Source organism: Nelumbo lutea, chromosome 1, assembly GCF_056320005.1.
Source record: "Nelumbo lutea isolate HS-2025 chromosome 1, American lotus-T2T, whole genome shotgun sequence".
Lineage (NCBI taxonomy): Eukaryota > Viridiplantae > Streptophyta > Magnoliopsida > Proteales > Nelumbonaceae > Nelumbo > Nelumbo lutea.
The window spans coordinates 160,588,798-160,615,430 of record NC_142684.1 but is presented as its reverse complement, the minus strand read 5'-3'; the positions used below and the strand labels follow the sequence as shown (position 1 = coordinate 160,615,430).

The 26,633-nt window shown below is 36.5% G+C and overlaps 1 protein-coding gene and 1 long non-coding RNA gene across 7 annotated transcripts; both read right to left on the bottom strand.

Annotated features, from left to right (window-relative positions):
• Window positions 1-39: 39 nt before the first annotated feature.
• On the bottom strand, window positions 40-11,601 carry LOC148878741 (glycolipid transfer protein 1-like). Of its 6 annotated transcripts, none has more exons than XM_088959512.1 (8): window positions 11,434-11,601; window positions 11,094-11,193; window positions 9,925-10,054; window positions 2,957-3,012; window positions 1,815-1,945; window positions 1,505-1,640; window positions 748-879; window positions 40-298 (listed from the first exon to the last, which is right to left on the bottom strand). In XM_088959512.1, the coding sequence occupies exons 3-8, from the start codon at window positions 10,040-10,042 to the stop codon at window positions 263-265; spliced, it is 609 nt and encodes a 202-aa protein (XP_088815638.1). In that variant the 5' UTR covers window positions 10,043-10,054; window positions 11,094-11,193; window positions 11,434-11,601; the 3' UTR covers window positions 40-262. The 6 variants fall into 6 exon arrangements, with proteins under 6 accessions (XP_088815638.1, XP_088815640.1, XP_088815634.1 ...); XM_088959514.1 differs by having other exon boundaries at window positions 11,359-11,565; XM_088959508.1 differs by lacking the exon at window positions 11,434-11,601 and having other exon boundaries at window positions 11,094-11,212.
• Window positions 11,602-22,732: 11,131 nt separating this feature from the next.
• On the bottom strand, window positions 22,733-23,875 carry LOC148878740 (uncharacterized). Its single transcript, XR_016103702.1, has 2 exons — window positions 23,750-23,875; window positions 22,733-23,663 (listed from the first exon to the last, which is right to left on the bottom strand). It is a non-coding gene; the product is annotated as an uncharacterized LOC148878740 (long non-coding RNA).
• Window positions 23,876-26,633: the final 2,758 nt, after the last annotated feature.

Here is a 26,633-nt window from a genome sequence, read left to right as displayed (position 1 = left end):
TTTGTATTAAAGAGAAGTAAAAGAAAGATAAACTGGTGATTTGAAGTAAAGATTGGTAGGCTCATGTTTGTTGCATCGATATCATAAATTGAGGAGAATTCCATAGTAGCCAAAAAGGGGAAAGAAAACGATGTTGTACTTTGAATTCTAATTACTAATAACCTATTTGCTCTAAAGTTCACAGGTTATGCTCTAGATTTGAAGAAATAAAGGATTTGAATGGAGATATCTGTGCTTATCAGGACCGGAAGAACCTCTTTCTTCAGGATGCTTTCATATCATCCAAGCCAACACTAGCCTGCAATGAAGATAAAATAACCAAGATGATGAATGTATCATACCATGAAGAATAAAGATTCTCTCCTGGAACATGCAATAAGAATTTCATTTCTCTGATGCTAACCATCTAACAAAATTATATCCTTATAAAGACAGCATTTCCCCCTTTTTCAATCTCTAAAGTCTAATCCATCTCATTCATTTTATTTTCTTAGATGCACTTAACTCGTTTATCTGGATCCTTGATTCTCACCCCTTTATTCCTTACCTAGACACCTTTTCCTTCTAAAGTTATAAAACACTTGAATTTTTCTCGTCCCCTTAGAATGACTATTTTTTATTGGATTCAACTAATAAATTTGACTGCCTATGTAAAAACTATTAAATTTGACTACAGCATAGTTAGTCTGGTATATGCAGAATTACTTCATAGAAAATTAATCATCTCCTATGCAACGAAGCTCTTACAAGGAACTTGTGGTTCTCTTCAAGAAGTGGAGCAAAGCTTGAGCAGAACTTCTCAATGTCAGAATTGAGATCACCTGTACCCCCTATAACATCCATGAACTTCTTCCTGTCTGGAGCAAGTTTCATGGCAATCTGAAATTTCAGCACATAATAAGTAGAAGAAACGAAAATATGAAACAACCTATTGTTTTGCATGTAATAATAACAACAACAACGATAATAATAATAATAATAATAATAAATAAATAAAATAATAATAATTTCAAACAGGTATTTTTAGCTGGAATTATTCAGTGTTAGTTTTGATACTGAAGCTCTTATGGAGTCATGGTACTAAAACCTAACTAATTACATCTCATGCCAACTTTTTATGATGAGCCCAGGATCTGAATTCAAATGGATTTGAAAAATGTATCTGTAGAGAGCTCTCAGTCTGATTAATCCATCCTCTATCCAATCTTTGGATCAGAAGCAACCAAAAGGGTTGATATTTAGAGGACTAGAGTCGAAGGCAAAGTAGTTGCACTATCACCTCAATGAAGAAATAGAGGGAAGAAGGTTTGGAATAAACATAAAGAAAAAGGAAAAATTCAGAAAATAACCAATTTCATGATACTGAAGACCATAGTTAGAATATAGGTCAACATGCTTTGAGAGCCATTGTCAAGGAGCATACTAATGGCAGGAAAATATTCAGAATATTTTCATATGTTGCAAAACCATTGAGAAACCATATTAAGAGGCTTGAGAAGTATACAGTGAAACTTGAACTCGCAACCCAGCCATGCCATTTTTTCAGGGTTTTGTTGTAGGACTCGGTACAAGATCGAGACATAGTCCAATCGGGATGCTCCAACAAATTCCGAAACAGTTCAACCAAGAAATCCATTGCCCTGAGTAAGCCATCCAATCATGCTTTAATTAATACATGAATGGTGATGTATGAATGGTTGCACTTGCATGTGTAATGCTTACATCTATATATACAACCAAACAACTTCATAAGAGAAAAATAATACTGTAGTTAATATTTAGACGCACACACAAGCACAGACAGACAGATATACCTTGTTAACCAGAGAAGACCATTGGTGCAACTGGATGAAGCTTTTGCAGTTTTAGCCTCAACCTCTGCTCGTACCATGCTGTACAAGAGGTTAAATTCTGAAGGGTTGGAACAATATTTTGATTCCAATCTCTGCAAGAAAAGAATCAATAGAGATTTTCATTTAAGAGTCGTAAAAAATTCTATCTTCAGATATCCGAATTAGAAAATCCCATTCAATTTGAAACTTTTTTTTTGGAGTGAAGACCAAGTGGATCAATCTACAACTCCAAGATTTTAACTACACATTTGAAGTCAAAGACAAGGAGTTGAATTAGTGTTGTTCTGAGAAGATGTTGAGAGGGGTTTTAATCCGTTGGGATATCAAAGCAATACGAAACTTGCTCAATATTGAACAGTCATTTTCAATTACTCAGTCAAATGCTTCATAGTTACACTCTACAAACGTTTAACAGCAAGTGTTTTTTTGGTTATAATGAATAATGATGCGAGTAGTAAAAACTGATTATACTCTTCCCACCCTTCTTTGTTATTTTGTCTCATGTCATGCCACAATTTACAATCATGATCATCTAAGTGACCAAGCATACATAAATCCTTTTTGGACCCTTTAGTCTATATAGGCACTCCTTGAAATACTTGGGAAGATGGAATTATCTCACTCCAGCCTCTCCTAACAATGATATGGTTCCACCAGGGCACCAAGCCTTAGTTGAAAAAGTCGTTTGAGTGGTAAATAGGCATTCCCATAATCGGTTAATTCAACTTGGAACGTTAAGTGTTTATGTTGCTTCAATACTCCAAATTCAGATCATTGTTAGGAGAGGCTGGAGTGAGATAATTCCATCTTCCCAAGTATTTCAAGGAGTGCCTATATAGACTAAAGGGTCCAAAAAGGATTTATGTATGCTTGGTATCATAAATATGAAGTATAGTTAGAGATATCCAATCAAATGAGCTGAACATTCCTTGGGCCACATACTTAAATGACAACTTAACTAAAATTCAGTAACACGAAAAACAGATAGGAATAAAGGAAAGAATAAGAAGACATCTTGAATATTAGAAAGATAATTTAATCCCAACCTCAATCAAAAGGAGAGCATCAATCATGAAAATGCATCAGAAAAGATATCAGCTTACCGAAATATTACCACCAATATCAGACTTTACAAGTGCCATAGCAGCTCCAAACTTATCTGGCATTATAAATAATTCAAGAAGTCATTTCATCATTATGCTTCTGAACTTATCGTATTGCGTTTTGGCAGAACAGAGTAGTGCATAGATTTCATTACATATTTACCTTTTGTTCAAAAAAGATTTCATTACATATTTACATTTTTCTCAAAAAAGATTTCATTACATATTTACATGGTAATGTAATGGCAGTACAAGTAAACTTAAGAAAGTAGCAGAAAGCTTATGCCAAATAAATTCCTAAGAAAATAAAGAAAAAAAAATTCAAGAAATTTCATACAAATTTCAAGGAACAAATTTCACTTGTCTTGGCATGGAAACAACAAATCCATCAGAACTTGTTAGAAGAAAAAGGCGTTCTGTAATCATCATCGCATTATCCCAGCCAAATAGCAATACTCAACAAAATTGAACTTAATATTAAGCAAAAAAAAGGGTTGCTTGAGTTGTATTCTCATTATACTAATATTTGCATAGTAGTGGTACACTACTTGTGGTTCTGAAACTTTCTTTTACCTATTATTCATGTCATCATAGGTTGAATCACAAGCCTTAGAACCAATGAAGATAATCTCATTACCAGGATATCAGTAGTCAATTATGTTGCATTCATACAACAAACCCAGCTACCCTCAAAGACAGACTGAGAGTACTGAAGGGTGTGTTCCAAGTCCTAACTCTCATAATCAAACCACATTATTTGTTCTGCCTCACTTCTTTTTTAATAAAAGGGGCAAGCTTATGATGGTATGTCAATTGCACCATATGATCCCCAAAAAAAAGAACTACACCATCTGATCTTCATCTCTGAAGATATCCAAGGGTTTGTCCAATTCTGCATCATTCTGCATTAACTGATGGTTGTTGGGTGATGTCTATTTATTCTTTTGGCAATAATGTTGTAAACTTGTAGGTTTGCTTTTGTTTTTTTCTGCCACACTGTCATACCACCTATGTGCTTTACGGTATACATTATTATGAGCTAAGCTTCAAGATCCAGAGGATTCACACCTTTCCAAGTCTCATCAAGTGAATCCTTCAAGAAAACTGAATGACAAAAGAATCGCCTAAGCACTTGATAAGATCTTCCATGCAGCAGTTTTGACACTTAAGACAATCTATGATATGGCCATCTCATGAGTTTTAGTGCTAAAAATATGATACTAAAAATATGATGAAACAGCCCTTGTTTTTCTGTGAATGAAAACACATAAAGATAAACTGTGCACTCATGAACAAGATGACAAATGTAAAATGTTTCAAGTCTCATCCCTTCTCACACATGCTGAAAGCAGATGAGACATGGTATTATAGAGATAGCGAGAAGAGCTAGCCGCAGGGCTATTTTTGTACTTTTACTTTTCTTTTGTTGTACATCTATTTTATTTGTACTTTTTCCTTTGTACACTAATGGCAGATTTGTCCTTTTACTTCTTTAATATAGATATTTCTTTTAGGGTGTCGACAGTCACTAAGTAACACCTACCAATCTGCTGTGTTCTCTTCTCTGTCTTTTTTATCTGTCTCTAACATGGTTTCAGAGCAGGTCAGAATCTGATCTGTGCATATAGCCTCTTCTCAGCCCTTTCTTTTTCTGCTATCTTGAGGACTCCCTAACAGTATTTGGAAGGCTCTCGAGTGCCCTTGAGTCCCTCCTCTAGGGCAGCTTTTGATTAGAACTTTACAAATCAATTTTTTCTGGACTGTTGCGCCATCAGATTTCTTTTTCCCTTTGGATCTTCTTGTAGAGACATCGGATCAAGCTGAAACTTTAGATCTGGTGTTGCCCAGAGCAGATCTACTGATTCCCATTGGTTTGGATTGAATCGGATTTGATTTAGAAGGGTTTTGAGCCACTTCTGAGTTCGGCAAGCCCTTACAGTTTCCTTTTCTGGACATTGAATGAAAGATACCTCTTTCTTTCTTCTGATTTGAACCTTCTTTTTGCTTGGAAGTGTGTTTTGCTATCTCCTATGATTCAATGGCATCAAAAAGGATGGAGGTTCTCCCTATTAAGTTTAATGATACGAACTATGCACTATGGAAGTTTAATTTCATGTCGAGGCAAAAGGTCTTTGGAGATATCTGGATGGATCAGTAGCTAAACCTGATGATTAAGATATTAAGGGTCTTAATCAGTGGAAGATTGATAATGTAAAAATTGCATCATGGATCCTAGGATCAGTTGAAACTGACATTGCAATACCTATGAGAGGATATAGGACTGCTTATGAGATGTATGAGTATCTTGAGAAGGTATATCGGCAATTGAACACCTCTAGATAGTACCAAATAGAAGTTGACATCTTTTCGTACTATCAGGGAGAAAGGAAAGTACAAGAGTACTATGCAGGGTTTATTAACCTTTGGACAGTATGAGTTAGTGCACATGGGAAAAGATCCTTCAGATTGTTGTGTGAAGTATATGAAGGAGAACTTTGATAGAAGGAAAATTATGCATTTCCTAATGCATCTCAAACTTGAATTTGAAATTGTGAGATCTAACATCCTTAGTCGACAAAATCTCCCTGATCTAGATACTATTCTTGAGGAAATCTTAAGGGCTGAGACCAGATTTGCTACGACCACTCTTGATGGAAGGAAAGATTCCAACATTGATGTTGTTTTCCTGACAACGAAAGGGGAATAAGGAATTTTCAAAAATACAGTGCTATGAATGTAAGGAGTTTGGGCATGTTGTCTCCCATTGCAAGAAGAATAATGCATGTACTTATTGCAAATAGTTCAGCCATATCATTAGAGAATAACCTACTCGGCCCCAGAAAGGTGGTGGGAAGAAAGGGAACTACAAGGCCTATCAGACTACTATAGAGGGATCGGATGCCTCCTCCTCCATTACTTTAGTGGCTGGCCAAAATGACACTTCCGGTGGTACGTTTGAAGAACAGATTCGACAACTCATGTCCTCAGTCATCTCTTCAACCTTCTCTGCTATTGGTTTATCTGGTAAGTCCCCGACCTATTGCCCTTCACCAAATTACCTCTAGTTTATTGACTCTAGAGCCTCTAACCATATGATAGGGGCCACTTTCAGTCAGTATTCCAAACCTCGTCTTCCCAATAAACACATTGTTATTGCAAATGGTGAAAAACTAGATATACTTGGTTGTGATGTCCCATGCTTATCTACTTCTAAGTCCTCTCCTTTTTGTTTACCCAAAACATTATTTGTACCCAAGCTAACCACCAATTTGATTCCTGTCGACCAACTTGTAGAGAAAGGTAACATTGTTTGATTTTCTTCTGATGGTTGTTTGATTAAGGACCGGAAAACTAGGGAGGTGAAGGGGAAGGGGCATAGGTTGGGACGACTATTTGCTCTAGAGTTTGAGAAGAATAAAGTTAATCTCACTTCTACTTCGTATTTGCTTTCTACTACTTATGGTTTTGAGTCCTTTCACTGTAATAATGATTGGTATTTGTGGCATAAATGCCTTGGCCATCCTTTTTCTACGAAACTTGATCAGTTGTTTGTTTTTCATAGTTTACCTGTTTCCGCTACTTCGTTTAAGAATGTTAATAAAGATTGCATAACTTGTGGTTTATGTAAGAGTTACATTTTACTCTTTCCTTCTCATTCTGAACATGCTACAATTCCTTTTTATTTAATGCATAGTGATGTTTGGTCGTCTCCTATTATTGATGACTGCACGCTTTATTTAATACATAGCAACACTGGGATATAAGTACTTTGTAACTTTTATTGATGACTGCACACATTTTACTTGGGTTTATTTTCTTCAAAAGAAATCTGAAGTTTATTCTATATTTAAACAATTCCATACCTATGTTGCTATCCAATTTGATGCCAAAATATGTATGCTTTGATCAGATTCAGGGGGAGAGTACTTTGATGGGGATTTTCAAACTTATTTGAAACATGGAATTCAATTCCAAAAATCCTATCCAGGTACCCCACAACAAAATGGGGTAGCAAAAAGAAAGAATGGGCATATATTAAGTGTAGTCAGAACCCTACTACAAGATTCTCATGTACCCTCTTGGTTTTGGGTGGAGGCGGCCAGTACTGTTGTGTATCTCATGAATCGTCTTCCTTCATATGTCTTAAATAATTCCTCTCCTTTTCAATCTCTCTTTCACAAACCTCCAGATCTATCTATGCTCAGGGTTTTTTGTTGTGCTTGTTTTGGTTCATCTCCCACCTCACGAATGCACAAAGCCCACTGCACAAGCAGCTTTGTGTGCCTTCATGGGGTACAACCCTGAACATAAGGGATTCCTTTGCTATGATCCTTTCGCACATCGTCTTCAAATTTCTCATAATGTAATCTTCCTTGAGAATGTATCCTTCTTTGAACATATTGTGAAATTTCCAGCTCCTATTTCTTTGTTGCATAATTTTGATTCTACAGGTACTTCAAGCATACCAACATCACCTCTATAGAAACTTCGGACTTGCTTCAAGAAGCAATGGTCTACATCAGTCTCAATGCCCCTTTCCTCTCTACCACCAACTGCAAATCTAGTCACTCCATCTACCCCAGTAAGTGTTCCCGACCCTCCTCTTGAACCGATTGCACCCACCTTATGCCGTTCTTCTAGAATCTCCCATCCTCCCAACCACTATGGTTTTTCACCGGACCATAGTTCCTTTGTTGTTGTTTTATCTACCACAAATATTCCCATATCTTACCAACAGGCTATAGCAATACCACACTAGAAAGATGCTATGGACTCTGAGATCCAAGCTCTTCTTGAGAATGACTCCTGGGATTTGATTAAAGCTCCACCTGAGGCATAAGTCAATGGGTTTACTCTGTGAAACTGAAATCTGATGGAAGCCTAGACAGATACAAGGCTAGGCTGGTTGCACAAAGGTATAAACAAGAATATGGGATAGATTATGAGGAGACCTTGCCTCCCATAGCAAAAATGACCACTGTACGACTTCTGATGGCTATATCTGCAACCAAACAGTGGACAATTCATCAGATGGATGTGAAGAATGTTTTCCTCCATGGGGAGTTGAAGGAGATAGTGTATATGAAGCCCCTTCCTGGATATTGCTTGGATCCACAACTTGTTTGCCGCCTGAAGAAATCCCTCTATGACTTAAAACAAGCTCCTAGAGCATGGTTTGAGAAGTTCGGATCTGTTATCACTGATGTTGGTTTTATACAGAGTTCCTCATATCACTCTCTATTCACCTTACGGTGAAAGTAGGGAGTGACAGTCTTACTCCTTTATGTCAATGATATACTCATTACAGAGGATGATGTAAAGGGAATTGCTGACTTGCAACGGTTGCTTGGTGAGTCATTTAAGATGAAAGACTTGGGTCCTCTAACTTATTTCTTGGGGATTGAAGTAAGCCAAAATTCTTGGGGTTGCTTTGTTAATCAACAAAAATATGTTGTTAATCTTGTCAAATTGGCCAATCTCAGTGATTCCAAAATTGTGGATACCCCATTGGAACTAAATTTGAAGCTCGGTAAGGATGATGGTTCCTCTTGAAGACCCTACTCTTTATCATCAACTAGTGGTAGTCTAATCTATCTCACCATAACTCGACCAAATATATCATATGTAGTCCAACTGGTGAGCAGTTTGTGTCTTCCCCAAGACAACCACACTTATCTGCAGTTCATCGGATTATTAGATATGTGAGGGGAACTTTATCACATGGGAAATTCTTCTCTTCTTCATCACCCATTAGCCTTATTGCATATCCAAATGCTAATTGGGCGGGATGCCCTGATACCCAACAATCCACTACTGGCTGGTGTGATTTCTTAGGCAACTCTCAAGTGTAAGAAACGGCCTACTATATCAAAATCTTCTACTAATCTGAATACAGAATAATGTCCTCAATGTGCAATAAAATTATATGGCTCCGAGCTCTCCTCCTTGACATTCTTAATGAGCCATCACCATCGGTTCCTCTCTTTGAAGACAATCTTAGTGCAATAAAAATTACCTCCAACCCTGTCTTCCATGAGCGCCAAACACATAGAAGTTGATTGCCACATCATCTGTGATCTTCTACTTGAGGGCATCATTTCTCTTCCTCATGTCTCCTCTAGCCTCCAACTAGCGGACTTGTTGGCAAAAGCAATGACTTGTGCCCGACACTTATTTCTCATGGACAAACTGATGCTCACTCCTAGGCATCAGTTTGAAGGGGAGTGTAGAGATAGTGAGAAGAACTAGCTGCAGGGCTATTTTTGTACTTTTACTTTTCTTTTGTTGTACATCTATATTATTTGTACTTTTTCCTTTGTACACTAAGGGCAGACTTGTCCTTTTGCTTCTTTAATACAGATATTTCTTTTAGGGTGTCGACAGTCACTAAGCGACACACCTACCGATCTGTTGTGTTCTCTTCTCTTTGTCTTTTTGATCTGTCTCTGACAGGCATAACAGTATTGAAGAGAACTAAGGGAATTATGTTTAGACATCCAATTTTGTATGAGTTAGGGGCATATAAAAAGGGCATGGGTTTGAGTAGTAATAAACGATTTAAGGACTCATAATTTAACAATGGATATGATATTGAAAAGGACTGGAATGGCAAAACAGAATTCATGTAGCTGACCCCACATAGTTGGAACAGCCACACAGGCTTAGATGATGATGATGATGATATCTGCCATAGTTCACTTAGAATTTATTAAATGTAGCATATACACATAAAATGGAAAGCTTTTTTCAGTACCAATTGTAGATACTATACAACCAAAGGGCACTGAAACATATTCAAACCATAATTCCAAGGTTATGTGCAAGAATAAGCAAATATGTGTGACCTTAACTAAACAAAACATGACCAACTTCATTAGAGAAGCATCATATTTTTTGCTCTTTAAGCATCAGGAGAAAATTTGATTCAGCCAACTGAAACCCAAAAGGATAAAAGCATAAAATTATACCTATAACAGGCAATATCAGCTTGCACACATCCAAGAAAGGTTTGGTTAACATTTCCCCTTCCTCAGACTTGACATGCTTCATTCCTTCCAGAGAGGGTGTGAATACAGTCCCCTCCATTCTTACAATTTACTGCATTGACCACAAGAATTGCAAATCAATTTTGGTACTCCAATAAAAGTTTCTGAGGGAGGTGTAAGAAAAGCAATTACATTTTTTTGTGTATGATTTTCCTGTTTTGTTTAGTGCACAATCCTTCTTTAACATTTTTTTTTTTGTGGGGGGGAATTAAAGAAGCAGCCAAGTTGGTAATACCACGTGATCTCACAAACACTAACAATCTAAAAACAAAAGACCAAAGTAGATGGTTGAAACAAAAACATCATACAATATTCAAAAAATCAGCAAAACATGTCAAAAGTTAATATGCTGGATTGTATTTGCAACCGGGGGGGACCAACCGTATGGGGAATTTGGCCATTACTCAGTTTCAAATGGTTTTCATACAGAAGCTCCTTCTATAAACAGATATGCAGTGGGAAAGGGGACGAGGACAAATGGAAGAGAAGAATATATAAGCAATCAAAAGGATCACGAGACTACACTAATCGATCAGATCTAGATGTCTCTTCCCACTTCAAGTATCACTGAAAATAGAGATTCTGCTTCAACAGAATATTGGTTTAGAAATTAAAAAAGAAAAAAGAGAGAGAGGAGAGACGAGAATAAATCTTCAAAAACTTCATCAGATCTAGCCTGTGTAATCATTGGCACAGCTTCACTACAGAAATAAGAGGCGGCAGACCATAAATGTTTCAGAGAGTTAGCAAAATCAAACAAAACAGAAGCTCTGGAACGCCTAAAAGATCATATTTATTAAGGTAAATGCCTCATATTATCTCCAATTCAGCAATATAAACAATATCCACATAATAAAATAATCGAAGAAAGGGGAAAATACACTATATGTGAAAGCTTGAATACTGGAAAGAACTTATCTCAGCGTTATAATAACAAAAGACGAATTTTCGCACTTGAATAAAACGATCGCAGTATTTCACTAATCTAAAAGACTATGCGCGAAGGAACAAAAAATCATAGATCGAGCCGTCCGATGACTCCGATCTGAAATAGAAATAGCACAAATAGAAGAATGAAGATGGCCAATTACTGTAATCGAAAGACGTCTGCTTGATTCGATTCTTATCAGTCAACAGAGAGGAATGCGGAATCTTTATGGTTGAGAAACGGTGGACCTTGAGTCGAGATGCCTGTGGAATCCGATTCAATTATAATTTATAAAAGTTGAAAAGAAAGGGGGTTATATCAGATAAGGGCAACTTTTTGCCCTGAATATTAATAAAAAGTAATATTTTTATAAAATAATTAAAACGGGATAATTTTTTTAGAAAAAATATAAAAAAAGGCAGTAATACTGCTACTCTCTGAAGAGGAAGACGATGGATGAATAAAGGGCAAAAAATTGCCCTTATCTGCTAGAAACCCATTACATTATCCATGAGACCATGACTATGAGTGAATAAGTGATGGATGGAACGACTCTATCCGCCTCTGCAAGAGGAGAGCAAGACCGGATGGATGGATGCCCTTTTAGTTGCAGAGTTCTGATTATAACCAAAAAAAAATTCATGTCTGTCGCAATTTCTCCGGACATCGTCGGTATTAGAATACCACACACCTAATTAATAGCATTTCCTCCTGACTCCTGAGTCCTACTTATATGGAGCTTTTACTACTTTACTAACTACAGATTTACAGTGGAGAAACCAACACGTCGGATTTATTCACGTCTAGTTAAAGAAGACGATGAATCCGGCGGTGCTGAGATTCGGAAAATTTTTTTACGAGCACAACGCTACACCCGCTACAGATATATTTTTGACGGGAGTAGCAGTTCATCAGAGCACCGCCACTCCCGCCACACCCTTCAGCACAATCCGTTGTCATATATATCTGTCGCGGAAAATTTTTGACGAGCACAAGGAGTCCTCATCAGAGGACAACACCATGCTACTCACACCCCGGCACACCCGCCAAGGAGACCGTTCAAGGTTGCTCTGCCTCTGCCGTGAAAGAAATAATTCACGTTGTCTTGAACAAGAACGTCTTTGTAATGGAAAAAGGTTGAGTTGAGGATGGCCCATTTCGCAGGATTCCGATTATTATTCCGGTAAAAGTTCACTTTTAAGACCGAGGAACTTGGATTTTCTAACTGGTTTTGGAGAGAGGAGTAGAAGAAGACGATGACAGTATTACTGCCCTTTTTTGAAATTTTTATATTATTTTTAGAAAAATTATCTATTTTAATTATTTTATAAAAATATTATTTTTTATTGATATTCAGGACAAAAGGTTGCCTTTATCTCATATAACCCCAAAAGAGAGGGGTTCTACTATTCGACCGTTCCCTCGTTTTTCCCTTGCTCGCACCTAACTCGTTAAGCACAGGAGGGCGTAGCCCCCACATTTGTGACGGAAACTTTTCCAACGCCAATGCTCGATTGAGGCGCTGTTTGATGATTAAGTCTTTGGTAAAAGAAGTATTTGTTTCTTAAAAGTAATTTTTAGAAGTAATTATTTTAATAATCATTTAAAGTTGTTTGGTAATTCATTTTTCAAATCAATTTATTCATAAATATTTATATTGACACAAATGATAATTTTAATCATCACTTCACTTCACTCGTATATACATACAATGCTTTTCATATGTTATATTATGTATTTCAATTAAGAGCCCACATAGAACCCCACGTGAGTCGCCATGTAGATTCAATTAATAATAATAATAAATAATAATAATTAATATTATTTCACATGTTATATTATGCATTTCAATTAAGAGCCCACATGGAACCCCAGGTGAGTCGCCATGTAGATCCAATTAATAATAATAATAATTAATATTAACAATAGTAGTAATAGTAATAATAATAATAATAATAATAAAATAATCATAATAATAAAAATAATAATAATAATAATAATAATAAGACGATGAACAGGGGGGAGGTTGTCGCCACTACAACTCTCCTATTCTCCCTTCGAGCGATAGAGTGTCAAAAACCTCTCCTTAGTCTCTCTCTCTCTCTCTCTCCTTTTCTTCTTCTTCTCCTTTGTTTTTGTTCTTCTATAACCACCAAACTACAAACAAGACACTGTTCATCTTCCTCTCCAAAAGAGAACCAGCGGTGTCTGAATGTTTCTCTTTCAGTTTTTCAACACCTGAACGACGGCAGCAACCAGATCCCTTTCTCCCTCTAATTTCACTCTATTATCCCATTCTCTCCATCTTTCCCTCTCTTCTAGTCCCCTGTTTGTCTTCTTTTCTTGTCGATTAAGTCATAGTTCATCACCATTGTTGATGATAATAGAGGCACTGCAGTGGTGGGATTCCCCCTTCATTTCTGCTATACCCCATCATGGAAGTTCTATCACCGAATAAAAGAATTCGATGGAATTTGAGAATCTGAAGTTGAGTTCAAAGAAATCTCCTATGACATCGATTCAAGAAGACGATGAACTGGATGAAAATCTCCTTTTATCTCCTTAGAGAAGAGAAGGGGACGATCAAGATGGGTAAGAGAGAAGGAGAGAGGAAGAATGAAAGTAAATGTTGTGTTGATGTTAAGGGGGAGAAGATGATGAACATTGCTTTTTGGGCATGGAGGTATTTTAGACATTATAAAAATTTATCAGGGACTGGTTCGTCCTATTTTTTTGGAAAAGTACTTATTCAAGAAATACTTAAAAAAAAAAGGCAACTTGAAGTCACTTTTTCAAAGAAGTACTTCTTCCCCACTTTTTTACCAAACACCCATAAATACTTAAAAACCACTTAATGTGTAGTCCCATGTCTTATTAAGTGCTCTCAAATAGGGCCTGAAATCTATTAGCACATCACCATAAGACTGACGCAGAATTGAAGAGTGAAAACATGGCAAAGGCATGGATTTCTATGTAATAAGATTGGCCACATCATACATCCACGTGGCAAGATTTGTCTAGTACTAGTAAATAGAGCCAGCGACACTCTTTTCTTCTCTCAGGCTCGGCTCTTGCCTGTCGACTGTCATGTATATTAATGAACTATTTAACTATGTTGTTTTAAAGGGATTATACTTCTTTATAGTTGTTCTACAACTAGTGGAAAATTAGTCCCATAGAAGATGGGACGAAAAAAAAAAAAACGACCCCACCTTGTCTCAGGGTGATGCATCCAAGAGTATAATGCCTTTAGTTTTATACCTTTACTTTTGAGGCAGCGATTGAAAGAGGGGTTATCTTCATTGTTCAATCTTCAAAGTAAACAAGAACAAATGACTACATGGGTTTAATCTTGGAAAAGCAGGCAGCTTTTTTATACAACTATACAAGTAAGTGTTAGTTTTAAAAAGAATATCTTAACTTACCATTTTTGTATGATTGTAGAGAACACTATGTCAGTAATAAGTTATGATTAGGATTAGTTCTTTATGATAAGATTAGAATTAGTCTTTTATAAGATTAGGATTAGTCTTTTTTTCAGCTTTATCTTATCTTGCCATGTAAGCAATTCAGTCATTTTATAAGTATGATACTATGTATATTAGTTTAAGAGGGGGGCGGTTGTTTCAAACATCAACCCAACTCTCTTTTATCAAAATCTCTCTCTCTCTCTCTCTCTCTCTCTCTCTTTTCTCCCTCTTCATTTCTTTTTTTTTTTTCTTCTCCTTTTAAGTGTCTGTTCAATCTTGAGCGACTACTTGGTATCAGAGCATTCGATCTAGGGTTTCTCATGTGGAATTAATTGAGCCAACCACATGAGGATTATTTAGGGCAAAGTTTTTCATTTGACTAATTCTTGGAGATTACAAGAAGTCTTCAGCAACTGTCCAATGATAGGAAAGTGCTCCTTGTAATCAGGAAGAATCAGAGAAGAATTAAGTGATCAAAGTTAGGTCTTTGATCAAAGATTAGAGGTGCTAATCAGATTTTTTGGTTCTCTCATCAAGACTGAAATTGGCGATCAAGAAGATTTTTCTTCGAAGTCAGTTCTGTTTCAGAAGTTTCTCGAGTTGATCAGAATAAAGATAAGTTTTGAGCAAACTAAAGTTGGCGATCAGAATTTCAGGAAGATTTTTGAATCAAAATCATGTTTTTTTCAAAAATTCCTAGGTAAGGTCTTATTCCTTCTTGAGGGCAACAGCAAGGATAACTTAATTTGTGAGGTATGGCTATATAGATTTTTTTTTCTTTTTCTCTTCTAGGGTTTTAAGAGAAAACCCTGAAATCCATGACTATTACTGTGTCCGGATAAGATATTAGACTTGTTTTTAAGTTTGGCTGCTACTAGACTTCTGTTCATTGATCTCTGTTTTTAGAGTTCTGTACCTAGGCCAACTGCTATTAGTTCTCAAATTTATTAGGTTAATTGATATAGTTATATAGTGAATTGGAAATTTTTTCTTTCTCTGAATTTGATTTCTACTTCTAGACCTACTACTATTATTAGTTTTCAGACCCAGTGGGTTGATTGTTACAATAAATAGAAAGTGTTTTTTGCTTAACCCCTAACCAAGGGGAGGGTGTTTTTTGCTTAACCCCTAACCAAGGGGAGGGTGTTTTTGGGACTGGTTCAGGTGGCATGACTGAAAACACCTTCTAAATTACAACTATAAAGTTTAACGATTCAAACTACTTAGAGTGGGCCCAATCAGCCATGATGGCCATTAGACCTGTTCATGGGCCGGGTGGCCCGACGGGCCGGCCCGACACAGCTCAACCTTCGGACGGGCTTGAACATGCTTATAGGCCTGCGGGCTTAAAGTCAGGCCAAAAAGCCTGGCCCGCAATAAATTTGAGCTGGGCTCGGGTTTTGTCAAAATAGCTCGGCCCGAGCCCGGCTCGGCCTGACCTAATATTAAACTTAAAATTAGTTATGTGATTATGTCCATTTGAATAATTTTTTTGATTTAAGAATGTAAAATTGTGTTTTAAAATATAAAAGAAGGGAAAAATACCATTTTGTAGGCCCATTGTTCATTTAAATAGAAAAAAAAACACTATCTGAATTTTTAATTCTAATTTGAATAGGGAAAATTGTTTTTTTTTTTTCAATTAGGTCGGGCTTCGGGCTCGGGCTCAGGTTTTGGGCTTTTTTACTAGGGTCGGGCTTGGACCCAAGTTATAGACCCGTTGGTCGGGCCGGGCTCAGGCTCGGGCCTAGTATATTTTCATTAGTGACAAGTGAAAGCCCAGCTCGACCCATGAACAGGTCTAATGGCCATTGGGGGAAGAGGAAATCTGAACTATTTGTTGAGAGATGTGAAGGAACCAAATAAGGAGGATCCCACTTATTCTAAGTGGATTCAGGAAAATTATTTGGTGATGACATGGCTATGCAATTCCATGTAGCCACACATCAGCCAAAATTACTTATGGGCAAAACCAGCTAAATAAATATGGGATGTTGTGAAAGAAACCTACTCTCAGCCCCTTAATGTTGCTAGGGTTTATGAGCTAAAATGTGAGGTTAAAAATCTCAAGCAAGGTGAGAAACAAGTTTCTATTTATTTTTCAATTTTGAAATCCCTGTGGCATGAAATTGACCACTTTGAATCAATTGAATGGGAAAGTCAAAAGGATGCACAGATTTACAGAAAATAGATTGAAACTAATAGAGTGTTTGAGTTCCTAGATGGTCTAAATTCAGAATATGATATTGTGAGGCAGCGATTGTTGACAAGAGACAGTGTAACTCTGCCCCATGCCTATTCCTTAGTGCATAGCAAAAAGACTAGGAGAAGAGTTATGCTACAGCAACAGCCTTTTGAATCAACTCTGGCAACAGTTAAGCCCAAATCTATGTGTGATAAGGAAAGAGACATGAAGAAGGAAGCTAAGAAGGACCTAGTATGTGAGCATTGTAAGAAACTTAAACATATTAAAGAGAACTATTGGAAGTTACGTCCACATCTAGTTCCAGTAAAACTCAGAAACAAAAAGGGGAATGCAAATATGGCTATTAACATTGATAGTACAACCTCATCTAGCACAAAAGGCAATCCTCTAGACACTATAACTGTTGTCCTAGCTGCTCTAATTCAATTGGAAAATGAAGTTGGTAATTCAGCTCCACCTCCTCAGACACCATCAACACCCCCTACCTTAGCTTTTGCTCATTTAGGTAATCGGGCCTCAGCTATAGGTAATACAGAACATTCATGGATAATAGAATTTGGAGCATCTGACCATATGACTGACTTGTCGTCACTATTTACTACCTATCACTTATCTTTAGGCAGAGACAAAGTGTCCATTGTTGATGGCTCCCTCATTCCTATTTCTAACAAGGGAAACATCAAGTTGTCTAATGCTATTTCCTTATCTTCGATTTTGCATGTTTCTAAGCTTAGTACTAACTTGCTTTCAGTTAGTAGCATTGCAAAAAACCAGAATTATTCAATAACATTTTTTTTCCGGATCGATGTGTTTTTTAAGATTTGGAGACAAGGAAGGTGATTGGAACTGGTCATGAGGCAAATGGAGTCTATCTGCTTGGAGGGAGTCCTCATTGGGAAGATAGTGAGACTAAGAGGTCTAGTGTTTCTCAGTCTGTTGATCAGGCTATGCTTTGGCATAATAAGATGGGTCATTTATCTTTTTGGACTTTGAAGAGTTTGCTTCCTAGTTTATTTGAATCTATCCAGATGTCCAATTGAAATGTGAGAGTTGTGAATTTGCAAAACACTACAGGATAACCTATTCATTAAGTAATAATAGAAGTAATATTCCCTTTGAAATTGTGTATACTGATGTTTGGGGACCTTACCATACCACTGCCATGGATTTATCTCATGTGTTATATTTCCTACTGTTTATTGATAACTATACTCATATTTTATGGATTTATCTCATGCATTCTCGATATGAGGTTCCGGCATTAACCCAGATCTTTCATCAGATGATTTTAACCCAATTTGGGGTCAAAATCAAAATTTTTAGATATGATAATGCAAAAAAAAATATTTTGCAAATCCATTAGCCTCCTATTTGCTTGAACATGGGATTATCCACCAGAATACTTGTCATCATACACTACAACAAAATGGGGTTGCTGAAAGAAAGAATAAACACATATTGGAGGTAGCCAAAAGCATTATGCTTATCTCCAATGTGCCTATACATTTCTAGGGGGATGTTATTCTTATAGCAGTGTATCTCATCAATAGGATTCCTTCACAGGTTCTCGACATGAAACATCCATTTACCCTCTTATATCCTAATAAAGAGTTTCTTACCATTCCCCTTAAAACCTTTGGTTGCACATGCTTTGTTCAGATACATGGCCTTCATCGTTCCAAGTTTGATCATAAGGCCTCAAAATATATTTTCCTTGATTATACATAAACTCAAAAGGGATATTGTTGCTAAACCTACTTCTGGGAAAATATTTGTCTCAGTGGATGTCACTTTCTTTGAAGATGTACCCTATTAACCAAGGGTTTCTCCTTAAGGGGAAAGTAGTAAGGTTGGGATTAAATCGTCAGAAATTCCTTTACCTATCCCATTAAGTGAAGATGGGTGTAATGGGGAGGGCTATCAGAGATGCAGGGATTAGAGTCTATCACAGATGATAGAGATAGGTTGATTTTGGACATCAACAGTGCAAGTCAGTCCTAGTCTCCTCTGCAGATCCAGATATCGGTACCACAGTAGCCCCTGTTCCTCTGCAAAGCTAGATCCAGGTACCATAGATACTACAGATGAGAGACATCCCATCATGGAGCCTTCACCTTCATTAGATGATCTTGATCTTCCCAAAGTAGTTTGTAAGGACAAGCGTTGTTGCACCACATCCATAGCTCACAACATTTCTCAATTCTTGTCCTATGATCATTTGTCTCCCTCCTATAACTCTTTTCTCGCATCCATTGTCGATGTTCCCATTCCCAAAATAATACAAGAAGCATTAGAAGTACCAGAATGGAAAGATGCAATAAAAGCATAAATGGATGTCCTCATCAGAAACAATACTTAGGAGATAGTTGATCAGCCTAAAGGTAAAAAACCGATTCGATATAGATGGGTAGTCACTGTGGAACATAATATTGATGGTTCTATTGAAAGGTATAAAGCCCGATTAGTGGAAAAAGGATTTACTCAGACATATGGTATTGACTACTTGGAAACTTTTGCACCAGTAGCAAAGATGACCACTATCAGAATCTTATTATCTCTTGCAGCTAGTTACTCTTGGCTGTTGTATCAGATGGATGTTAAAAATGCCTTCCTTAATAGAGACTTGCAAGAAAAAATTTACATGCAATTACCTCTTGGATTTTATGGCACAGAGATAGGAAAAATGGTTTGTCGGTTGAACAAAGCCTTGTATGGACTAAAACAGTCCCCCAAAGCTTGGTTTGATAGATTTAGACAAGCCCTTGAATGGTTCGGATATGTATAGGCCCAATCAGACCACACCTTGTTTATTAAGAGAGTGGATCATTCCTTAACCTTGCTTGTTGTATATGTAGATGATATTGTAGTAACAGGAAATGATAATACTAAGATTGAGTCCCTTAAGCAATTCTTTCATCAAGAGTTTGAGGTAAAAGATCTGGGAGAACTACAATACTTCTTAGGCATTGAGGTAGCCAGATCTAAGCATGGGATTTTTGTTTCTCAAAGAAAATATGTTCTTGACCTGTTGGAAGAAACAAGAAAGTTGGGCGTTAAGCTTGTTGGCACACCCTTTGAACAAAATCACAAGACCAATGCAGATGGTGGAGAGCCCCTTGAAGATAAAGCTATGTTCCAACGTTTAGTTGGAAAACTTCTCTATCTTTGTCTCACTCAACCCGACATCAGTTATGCAGTCAGTGTGGTTAGTCAGTATATGCACTCTCCTAAGACTACTCACATCCTTGCAGTTGAGAGGATACTAGCATATTTGAAGAGGTGCTCGGGCAAAGGCATTTTATTGAAGAATAATGATCACATGAAGATAGAAGTTTATAGATGTTGATTGGGCCGGGTGTGTTGATGATCGAAGATCTACTTCTGAATATTATTCTTTTGTAGGAGGTAACATTGTCTCTTGGAGGAGTAAAAAACAAAATGTTGTTTCTCGTTCCAGTGTTGAAGCTGAATATAGGTCCATGGCAAATGGTGTAGCTAAGATTCTGTGGTTGAAATCATTATTTGAAGAGTTAGGTATTGTTTATGAGAAACCCTTGATGTTGTACTATGATAATCAAGCTGCCATCGATATAGCCCATAATCCAGTACAACATGACAGAACTAAGCATATTGAAGTTGATCGACATTTTATCAGAGAAATGGTTACATCTCAAGAAGTATGTATTCCATACATCACCTCCGACATGCAGTTGACAGACCTTCTCACCAAGGTGGTTTCAAGGAAGAAGTTAGAGGTAGATCTATGCAAGTTGGGAATGACAAACATCTATTCCCACTAAGGCGGTCCCCACTGTTCGTATGTCAGCAATAAGTTATGATTAGGATTAATTCTTTATGATAAGATTAGAACTAGTCTTTTATAAGATTAGGACTAGTCTTTTATAAGATTAGGATAAGATTAGGATTAGTCTTTTTTTAGCTTTATCTTATCTTGCCATGTAAGCAATTCAGTCTTTTTACAAGTATGATACTATGTATATAAATTTAAGAGGGGGGCGATTGTTTCAAACATCAACCCAACTCTTTTTTATCAAAATCTCTCTCTCTCTCTCTCTCTCTCTCTCTCTCTCTCTCTCTTTTCTCCCTCTTCTTTTCTTATTTTTGTTTTCTCCTTTTAAGTGTCTATTCAATCTTGAGAGACTACTATTTCAATTTACTGAATACATTATTGAATGGAAAAGTATTATGGTATCTATGTTTAAGAAGAAAGGTGATATATAAAGTTATAATAATCATCGAGATATTAAATTTATCAATTATACTAAGAAACTTGTAAAAAGAATAAAACTAATTTGGCTCTATGCAGATATCAACCATGAAGGTTGTCTTTCATTTGTCACAATTGATTGAAAAGTTTACAAGAAAGAGAGATCTTCACGTGGTGTTTACTGGTATAGATTAGGGTTGTTCATAAGAAGGCCCAACCCGACCAACCCGGACCGACCCAACTCGAGTCGGCCAGGTTTTCATCAGCACCGATCGGTTTCGGGTTGGGCAAATTCATAAATCGATATATCGAGTCAGTTTTGGTTTTCTTGTGTGAAAACCGAAACCAACCCGAACCAATTAGTCTTCTAGTTCAGTAGTTCCTACTTAACTAGTCTTCTAGTTCAATAGTTCCTACTTAACTAGTCTTCTAGTTCCTACTTAACTAAATTGTATATATCCTAGTTTCTATAGTCTTTTACACCAAGTAGGCAACCCATTAGGCAACTACGATTAGAATTAGATGTCATTTTTTACCTAGATTAGAATTTAGAAAGTTTCTTGAAATATAAATATTTCAGCCTTCTTTCTATAAAACAGTTTGACTTTCTATTTTATTGATAACTTTTGTCTTCTATTAGAATTAGGTGTTCTTTTTACCTAAATTGTATCTATCCTAGTTTCTATAGTCTTTTACACCAAATAGGCAAACCATTAGGCAATTACAATTAGAATTAGGTGTCCTTTTTTACGTAGATTAGAATTTAGAAAGTTTCTTAAAATATAAATATTCCAGCCTTCTTTCTATAAAACAAATTGACTTTCTATTTTATTGATAACTTTTGTCTTCTCTTCTATTCTCTAACTTGGTCTGCCCCCCTCAAGTCCTCAACTCGATACATCATTTGATTTTTGAACTTGGCTCTCCCAACTCTCCCATCTTCTCAAATAAATTTCCTTCTAGTTCTAGGCTTCTCTGTACTTTTTGTACAGGAGCAAAACCAAAACCAACCCAACCCGACTCAAACCGACCATGTCGGTTTTGCCTATTAGTGGGTCAATTTTGGTTTCCACCTCAAGTAATCCAACTAGGTCGGGTCAGTTGGGAAAACCCCAATAAATCGACCCAACCCGACCCATGAACAGCCCTAGTATAAATAAATAAGCAAATGATGAGGCTCCTAAGAGATAATATGGGTGGCTCTTGTAAAAAGGGGGTTCCAAATAATTATATAAAGCTAATTAAAGATGTATGAGGGTGGAACTATCAATGTTAAGATACTTATATTAGAGACATCAAATTTTAGTTACAACTGTAATGGATCTTCACTAAGGGTTAACACTTCGTCCTTATTTATTTACATTAATTATAAATTTATTAACTGAACATATTCAAAAGGTCTCGTAGTGTATATTGTTTGTTGATGTCATTGTTTTAATTGATGAAACAAAAAACTAATGAAGGATAAAATGCAAAATTAAGCTTAAAAACAAACACCTTAGGAGTTAGGAATATGTTTTAAAATAACCATGACTAAAAAGTGCATGACATATAAATTTAATAGTAATAGGAGTGAAGGTATGGTACTCTTAGAAATGGAGAGCAAGAGATAACTCAATGTGACTTTTTTCAGGTACCTTGGTTTGATGGTTCATGTCAAGAGAGAATTTGACAAAGATGTCACCCATAAAATTAGAGCAAGATGTAAAATGGAAGGATGCATTTGGAGTTTTATGTAATAGAAAAATACCACTTAGATTAAGGAAAATTAAAACAATTAGAAGGTAAGCTATACTATATGGAATAAAGTATTAAACAACCAAGAAACATGTTGAGAAAAAGAGTGTGGTATGAATGAGTAAGCTGAGGTGAATGAATGGAAAAGCCAAAAATGATAGAATAGAAAATGAGCTCTCATTTAAAGGAACCTGATAATAGTTCCAATAGGTGATAAAATATGAGAATCAACTAAGATCATTTGGTCAGATGCATAGAAGATCATCAACATCAATGATTTGTTGCAATTGAAAGGCTAGAAGAGCTGAGTCCGGATTTGGTGGACCCTTAGGTTCACAAGGCGCATGAACCCTCCAATAGGAGGCATGCATGTAGACACCCTTGAACCAACTTTAACATAATGGGCGTTTAACGTTAACTTCTATCCATTTGATTGAACCGGACGCTAAAGGACAAAAAATTGGAAAACCTCGTTTTGAACTCTCCCTCCTATTCTCCCATATCCGAGCCTAACCCTGGCCAGTGAGAAGACCACCGGCGGTTTTCTTGCGCAAACGACATCAGATGGTGATGAATCAATCAACGATAAAAAAAGAATCAACTGGTGGTAAGCTCCCTTCTTCTTCTTCTTTCCTGCACAATCGCTTATTATTACTAAGCTTTATTTGTTTTTGAAGCCAGTGGTACCTTGGACTCGAACCTCAAACCTATTGAAGCTGATGGTACCCTGATTGAACTCAACCTATCAGAAGAAGTTCCAAAAATGAAGCGGGAGTAATACAAATGCCATGAGCAACCAGTCCATGGTTTCTTTATCAGAACTTTACCCTCACTACTGCTTAATTTGTCAACATTAAGTAACAAATTCCATGAGCAGTAATAAAATGAATTTTCTGGTTGGTAAGTAACAAATGGAACTGAATTTGTTTTCTGAAATCCTGAAATTAATACGTTCATTCCCTTTCACCCATTGAACAATGGTTCGAGACTTTTTTCAAGGCACTGCCAGTGATTTGCTATCAAAAGCACTTAAAAGCCAAAAACTATGTACTTGCAACAAATTCATTCGCCTTCCCTTCAAGGTACCGCCAACTTCAAAAGCATTGAAAGGCAAAAGAAAATTAGTAATAAGTGATGTTGCAGAGAAGGAGGAGAAGAAGATGATGAAAGGAGCTTACCGCTTGTTTATTGTTTCCGTCGATTGATTCCACACCATCGGACGTCAGTTGCACATGAAAATCGTTGGTGGCCTGCTCACCGGTTAGGGCTAGGGCTCGAATGAGAGGTTTTTTTTTTTCAAAAAAAAAAATGGGAGGGAAGTTCGAATGAAATTCTAATTTTTAAAACGAGACTTTTCATTTTTGTCTTTTAGTATCCGGTTCAACCAGACGGATAGAAGTTAATGGCAAAGTTAGTTTAAAAGAGTCGACATGCATGCCTCCTATTGGAGGGTTCATGTGCCCCGTGAACCCAAGGGTACGCTGAATCCGGTTCTAGAAGAGCTACGGGTAAACATAAAAGGATATTGGTACAAGTAGTAAGAAATCATTTAAGTGCGCAAATTTAACAATGGATATGACATTGAATAGAACAGAATAGTAAAACAGGGTTCATCCGATGATTGCATATAGCTAGGGTAAAACTTGGATAACAATGATGATGATCATAGTTTTCAAGGCATCTAGGCAATTTTGGGCGACACTAGGGCGCCTAATCGCTTAGGCAATAAAAAAAATATAAAATGAAAAATTGACTTTTGGCTAGTTTCCTAGTTTTATATACCATTCAGCATGTATGTTAATTGAAAAATAGCAATTCTCTTTATTAAGAATATTAAATTTTCTCTAAAAATGTGGCAAATTATCACATCTAAAAGATAAAAATCTTTTATATATATTAATTTCAAAAATAAAACTACTATAATAAGTATTTAATGGAGCAAATTCATATTAATTAGCAGCTAAAGAAGGTTATTAACTTTATATGATAAATATTCAAGATGGAAAGTAAAATAGAAAAAAAAAAACAAGGATAGAGTTTCTGTTTTATTTAATTAGAGAGAATAGAAAAAAAAAGAACTTTATTATTCTATTGTTTATTTTCCCTTTTTTCTTTTCTTTCTATCTTTCTTTTTCTCTTCTCAAAACTCTTTGTTCTTTTAAATTTCAATAGCAAAACATTAGAACAAAATTTAATTGATAAATATATATAGCATATAATAAAATATGTCAACATATACATTAATAAGATACAACAATATAAATGATATTATAAAAGGCACCCGCCTTGTCATTTTTGTCGCATAGGCAGGTGCTTAATCGCCTAGGTGGGCACCTAGTTACTTAGAAGGGCACCTAGTTGCTAAAAGCCAAGGCATTTGGGCGAGAAGCCCAGCCAAGGGCACCTAATCACCTAGGCGGGCGCCTAGGCAACGCCTTGACAACTGTTGATGATGATGATGACATCACCATTGGAGAACACAAATGCTTCCCACTTCCACACACACAATAACATGATAAAAGATGAAAGAAAATAAGGAACTTTTGGAAGAGCAAAGCTTTAGCTGATGGCAAGCCTAAACCCCCTTAAATGGTCTGCAAATACTGCATGTGAAACTTTTCACAATAACAGAGCCAGAGATAAGCTCCCAAGATCATTCATAAGCAAAAAATACATAAGCATTCTTATTAATTTGAAGTGTTCAATCAATTGGATTCATCTTGTTAATCGTGCGTGCTGTATGATAGATATTTGTGTTTGTTTGGAGAGCCACTGGTCTCGTTAAGTTACTCATTCAAAGAAAACCCCACTGGATAAATTATCAGACAAGAAGGAAGATCTGGCCTATGGATCTTAACCCAAGTTTTGATTGGAATTTACTGACCCATGGCCCATTTTGAAAATCAGTATGGGAGGTAGAACCGTAGTAACCAGAAGAATCAAAAGGTGCATCTTTTACTTCCACAAACTTAAGATCTAGTCGAATTTATTGGCCAATACCTGATGAGAAATTAGAATGCACACCAATACATGAATTACCTGAACTCATTAGTCATTGCCCATCTCGTAGATGTCAAATTTGTAAATTCATTACCTTAGAAGGCAACCTAGGAGAAGATAGCTTCTTGTCTGCAAAATAATCTAGATATTTCTGCATCACTTAATGCAATAAATGAAGCCTCCTTGGGCTACACTGCAGAGGCTATGTGAATGACATGGCAGTTGGCAGAACAAGCAGCCCAGCCAAGTATATCTGCAAATTGTTCCTTTAGGCTGTGTTTTGTTTGAAGGAAAAGGTAGGAAAACCTTTACAAACATTGTATAGGTTTCCCTGCCTTTCCCTTCCTTTCCCTACCTTTTCCTTGAAACCAAACATAGCCTAAGTGAATAATAATATTAACGCATAGTCATCACCACCATCATCATCAATGCAAAACAACACCAACCATGATGATGACAAAGGTAAAGTCTTGTGAGTATGTGTTTTTTTTTTTCTTTTTCTTTTTTTTTTTGGTACACCCTGTTTGTGTATTTTATATCCAATGAAAATGTGCATATTTAGAACTCCACTTCCACCATGTCTCACAAGAAGCCCCGTTCGTGGAGAATATTAGAATAGTCCGCAATCTGAAACAATGTCTGATGGGTTTTCAAAATTCAATTGATCCACAGAGCCAAGAACTGTGGATAAGACTTTCCACTGTCCACAACTTGATATAGTGGATTTTAGTCTTTAATATCTTCTGTTTTGGATCAATTACTCCATCTACACGCATAGTCAAGGTTCTATATATGCAAATTAATGATGAAAACTATAAAAAATACTTGGTTGTACAGGCACACAAATTAAATTCTTTGGAAAAAGAACTCGACTAGCCTACTTAAGATAGATTAAAGAACATTGTGATTCCTGTTGCTTAAATGAACCAAAAAAGAGAAAGTTAAGGGAAAGGTAGCGTTAATACGGCAATTGGTAATCATTGTTACAGGGCAAGCATTCATTACCTACAAGATTTGCTAAAATTAAATAAGAAAAGAAGAATCTTGTAGACACTTTGAGCA

Excerpts from the sequence above, each read along its gene's own strand:
- LOC148878741 (XM_088959512.1), bottom strand. The coding sequence starts at position 10,042 with ATGGAGGGGACTGTATTCACACCCTCTCTGGAAGGAATGAAGCATGTC. Across the intron at positions 1,641-1,814 it reads GGTCTTCTCTGGTTAACAAG|GGCAATGGATTTCTTGGTTG; the intron begins GTATATCTGTCT and ends TGGCTTACTCAG. Across the intron at positions 299-747 it reads AAGAGAACCACAAGTTCCTT|GCTAGTGTTGGCTTGGATGA; the intron begins GTAAGAGCTTCG and ends TCTTCATTGCAG.